Genomic DNA, 4,791 nt, shown 5'->3' on the forward strand with positions numbered 1-4,791 from the left:
TTTTAAGTGGAAATCGTGGACCGGTCGTCGTCCACACTGCCCCACGCCACCCCGCGGCCTCCTCGAAACCCGATAGCCCCAGTCCCAAACCCTAGCCAAGAACTCGTCGGCCGGCCGCCCGCAGCCCTGGGGCTTTGGAACTACGGCCGTAAAGGCAAGCACGACCGCGAGGCTGGCTCCTCGTCGGGGCGTCGCCGTGGCTCGGTGAAGAAGGAGGAGCCGGCCTCGCCATCGCCACCACGCCGGGCCCCCTCGCCGGCCGCCTTCTCCATCGCCCCCGCATCCGCCGGCGAGCGCGACCGGCACTACATCCCCTGGAGCGACGCCCACCTCCCAACAACTGGCACCTGTCGACCGACCGCGTGCCGATCCCGCCGGTCCCGCTGACCGGCCGTGCGCGCCGCCAGGAGATCGAGCGCCATCGCCGCCTCCTCCCCGACGACCTCTTCTACGACGCCAGGTACGCCCCCGACTCACCATTGTGGGACACTTGGTTCCGCGATGAGCACGACACGCAGCGGGCGTCCTTCTTCGTCGGCACGTCGACGGGGCCACGGCGGCCACGCCAAGAGCGCCGAGCGGCTGCTCCCCAGGAGCGCGGGCGTAGGCTGGTGCGCGGCCTCACGCCCACGTCGTCGCCATCGCCATCTCCATCGCACCACCACCTCCTCGCATGACGGCGGAGGAGGAGGCATGTCTCGTGCAGCGTGTCATGGAGGACTTCATGAACACGCATGACGAGCGGCAATGGGACGGCCTGGAGGAGGCCATGGCCCTCTCTGCCGCCGGCGACGTCGCCTTCCCGGAGTTGCAGATGGCGGCCGTCGGCCGTGACGTCCCCTTCCCGGAGGACGCGATGGAGGAGGAGCCGCCGGCCGCGTTCCAGGGGCTGGTGGGCCAATGGTGGGGCTAGTCCTGCACTGCTCCGGAGATGGCCGCCGGCGTGGGCGTGAACGGGTGCGCCACTCCGCCGCGGTCACCGGAGCGGGAAGCCTCGCCACGGGAGGAGGTGGTGTAGGCACCTCCGGCCTTCCAGGCCGCCCCCGTCTACCACGCACCATTGGCCCACCCGTGGACGCCGCCGGACTACGTCGACCTCGTCAGCGACGACGACGACACCGGCGGCCAGTGAAGACGGCGACGGCGACGGCACCGACGGGTGCGGCAGCAGCGCGCGGAAGGCGTTTTTTATTTTGTTTTTATGTTAATTATGAAACTGGGCCTTTTAAATGGCCGTGGAAACTGGGTCGTTTTGTGACCGTGCCCCCTATATATGTTTTATGATTTTTTAAATGCGTTTATTTACTTTTTTAGTCATTTCATTCTAGTTTTTTATAGTTTTTTTATTCATGTCCACCCCGGACACGATTTGGGGTGTGGCCACGCGGTGGGCGCACGCACGACCCAACGGATAAAGCCGGACACGGACGAATTCATAGGCGCCCCAAATGCACAAAATCCGATCAATCCGGACGTTCGTATGGGTCGTGCGGTGGAGTTGACCTCATGTGAAAGCAGGCCAAGATCGGTCGTACCACGTTTCCATGTGGATTTTTTAATGGACAAGTACAGGCTTCAGAGCCATACAACAGCACAATTCTACAGAGAACCGCCCAATGTGCGTGTCATCTTCTCCCGGAAGTGTTGTTTGCTTGGCAAAGATACGTACAGCAAAACCGAGCTCACAAATGGACAACCGAGTGACAACGAAAGTACTCCCTCCGTAAACTAATATAAGAACGTTTAGCACACTACTTTAGTGATCTAAACGCTCTTATATTAGTTTACAGAGGGAGTACAAAGTAGTGTGTGGCACACACAACAAATATTCTAGATAGCCGTGTCCCCTTTTCTTTGCGAATATTTTTTTATTTTCATGATATGCCAAAATGGCACTGTAAAGCGTACACGAATTACTCGCAGGAATATATACCATCTTTATTCATTTAATTTAACTTAGCTGCACTGTAAAGTGTACGAGGTTATTAGTAGAAGCTCCTGAACTGCCCAGCATACCCAGCATCAGGCCATCACAAAACATATATAGTATTACAACGAATATATTCACCTAACATAGCGATTTCTATACAGCAAAACGAGACAACTTAATTACTTTTTACTGGTTCTTGCTGCCGAAGATGCTACGGAGCTTGCCGCGCTCCTCCAGCCGCTCCAGCAGGTCCCGGGCGCCGGCGACCTCCATGTCCGACAGCTTCTTCAGGTACCCGATGGCGCCGTGCGAGACCATCAGCTTCTTGCACCGCTTCGCCGGCGACAGCGTCGCCAGGCACGCGATGGCGTACTTCCTCGCCGTGTTCGCCGGGCTCGGCTCCAGCAGCTGCACCAGGCTCGGCACGCTCCTCTCGTCCCTCCGCACCTCCCGCGCGTTGCCCGGGTGCCCCGCCGCCAGGCTCGCCACCGCCTGCGCCGCCACCTCCCGCGCGCCGCCCGACTTGGCCTCCAGCATCCGCACCAGCAGCGGGATGCAGCCGTGCTCCCCCACCAGCCGCTTCATGTCCTTGCTGCCGCTGGCGGCGATCCTGCAGATCGCCGCGGCCGCCGCCTGCTGCGCGCCGGCCGAGCCGACCCTGAGCGCGTGCGCCAGCCGCGGGAGCACGCCGAGCGAGACGATGGTGTCGGGGGAGATGGCGTCCACCATGTTCCCCAGCGCGCGCACCGCGGACTCCTGCGGCGACGGCGCGTCCAGGTAGAGGAGCAGGCTGCGCAGCCCGCCGTCGTGCGCCACGGCGCGCCGGAAGCTGTCGCCGCCCGTCGTGAGGTTCTGCAGGCAGTCGGCGGCGTGCTCCTTGGAGCCTAGCACGGTGCCGTAGTCCAGCAGGCTGACCATGACGCGGACGATGCCTTCGTCGGCCAGCGCTTGCCGCGCCTCGGGCGCCGCGGAGAGGTTCTTGAGCGCGCCGGCTGCCGCGGACTGGGACACGGAGTCCCCCGTCTGGCAGATCTCGATGAGCGGGCGCACGCCGCCGTGGCCGGCGATGGCGCGCGCGACGTCGGGGGACGCGGAGAGGCGCTGCAGCGTGAGCACGGCCTTCTCGCGGCCGACGAGGCTGCTGCCGGACTCGGCCAGCCGGATGAGCGGCGGCAGCGCGCCCTCCGACACCAGCAGCCCCTCGCAGGCGCCGCCTCCCGACTCGGCGAGCCGGCAAATCACCATGGCGGCCTTCTCCCGCGCCTTGGGCGCCGGCGCCGTGAGCAGCTGGACCAGCGCGGACACGTTGGCGCGGCCGAGCAGCGACACGACACTCTTCTCGTCCCGGTTGAGCGCGTCGAGCAGCCCGTCCACCGCGCGGGTCTTGGCGTCGGCGTGCCCGATCTGCAGCCGCGCGAGCAGCTCCCGCACGTCCGCCTGCGCCGTGGCCGGGGCGGCGACGGCGGAGGCGTCGGAGTCGGAGAGCACGCCGGTCCGGACGAGCAGCGCGCAGTCGCGGAGGTTGACATCGAGCCGGGCGCCGAGGGCGTCGATGGCGCTCTGCGTCTGCAGCTTGCCGTCCCTGGGCGGGCCCCGGCACCGCGCCGCGAGCTCCGCCGCGTCGGCGAGCGTGGCGGCCACGGAGTGCAGCAGCTCGCGGCAGAGCGCGTTCCGGGCGAAGCAGGGGTGGCTGGACAGGTCGGAGAGGCGCGCGGGGAGCGCGCCCAGCTTGGCCGCGATCGCCTTCCACCGGCCCGGGAACCCCTCCGCGGCCGTGGCGGCGCCCACCGCCGCCGGCACCATGCCCCTCACGCGCGCCAGTAGCTCCTCCGCCGTCTCCTCCCCGGGAGCAGCCGCCGCCGCCGGGTCGCCCCGCACGCTCATGGCCGGTCACCTGGAGAGCGGAGGCCCGTGCGTGATCTGGAGAATGGTCGTCGTCCGCTGGTACCAGTGGTAAAGGCGGGAGGGAACAAGCGCATGAGGAGGAAGGGAGCAGGGGAAGGAGGAGGAATCGTCTACGACTACGATGATCTCCCTCCCTGGCCACTGTTTCTTTAAGCGAAAACTAGTAGCGGCGGCCGTCGCTTTCGTTTAGGCAGCCATTGGCGTCGCGGCAGCGGCAGCGGCTATCGTGGGGAGATACGGGCGGCCATGAGCGGCACGCCAAGCCAAGATACCAAAATCCAAACTATTTCTACTCTACTCGATCGAGATCGATCTCAGTTGGGCTCAGAAGAGATGTATGGGTTGGTAGAAAGGGGGGCGTGTCGGGTCGGAGTTCACGTTGGTTTGACGGACGGGCCCTGTTGTTTTGTGTTCTTGATGGTGGTGGTTAAGTGGTTAAGACTTGGGACAGAAAGTGCGGGGGTCGTGGACTCGAGGGAATGAGACGAATGACGGGCACGAAAGGCAAGGAGGTCAGGTGTGAGCAAAATGAAACAAACGGCGACTCTTTTATTTTATGTTGTGGTGGTAGGAGGAAATGTGGTGCATGTTACTGGTGGTGGTGGTGGTGCATGTTGCCGAAGCAGGCGGGCACAGTCTCAGCAGACACCACTTGCAAACAACTGCTCACCTACAGATTACCCATGCAACTGTTTAAAAAATAAAAGAGTACTCCCTCCGTAAACTAATACAAGAGATTTTAGATCACTACTTATATTACTCAGGGAGTAGGCAATAGACATCATTCAGATGGTATATTTGTACTACTGTTTCCCACTTTTGCGCTAGAAATAAAAGCTGAACAACTCCAAGGCACCACCCAATTTTGTTCGGCCGCGTCCACACCACTTCCACTCCCGCCCCGAACAGCAAACCCTAAGGCCGCCCAGCTCGCCCATCCTCGCTCCCAGCCGGCC

General features: G+C 62.9%; 1 protein-coding gene across 1 annotated transcript; it reads right to left on the reverse strand.

Annotated features, from left to right (window-relative positions):
- Positions 1–1,905: 1,905 nt before the first annotated feature.
- Positions 1,906–4,336, reverse strand: LOC119292102 (vacuolar protein 8-like). Its single transcript, XM_037570933.1, has one exon. The coding sequence runs from the start codon at positions 3,812–3,814 to the stop codon at positions 2,117–2,119; it is 1,698 nt and encodes a 565-aa protein (XP_037426830.1). The 5' UTR covers positions 3,815–4,336; the 3' UTR covers positions 1,906–2,116.
- Between the last annotated feature and the right edge of the window lie 455 nt (positions 4,337–4,791).

Source organism: Triticum dicoccoides, chromosome 4B, assembly GCF_002162155.2.
Source record: "Triticum dicoccoides isolate Atlit2015 ecotype Zavitan chromosome 4B, WEW_v2.0, whole genome shotgun sequence".
Lineage (NCBI taxonomy): Eukaryota > Viridiplantae > Streptophyta > Magnoliopsida > Poales > Poaceae > Triticum > Triticum dicoccoides.

What these genes read in the sequence shown, in the direction of transcription:
- LOC119292102 (XM_037570933.1), bottom strand. Translation starts at nt 3,814, where the DNA reads ATGAGCGTGCGGGGCGACCCGGCGGCGGCGGCTGCTCCCGGGGAGGAG.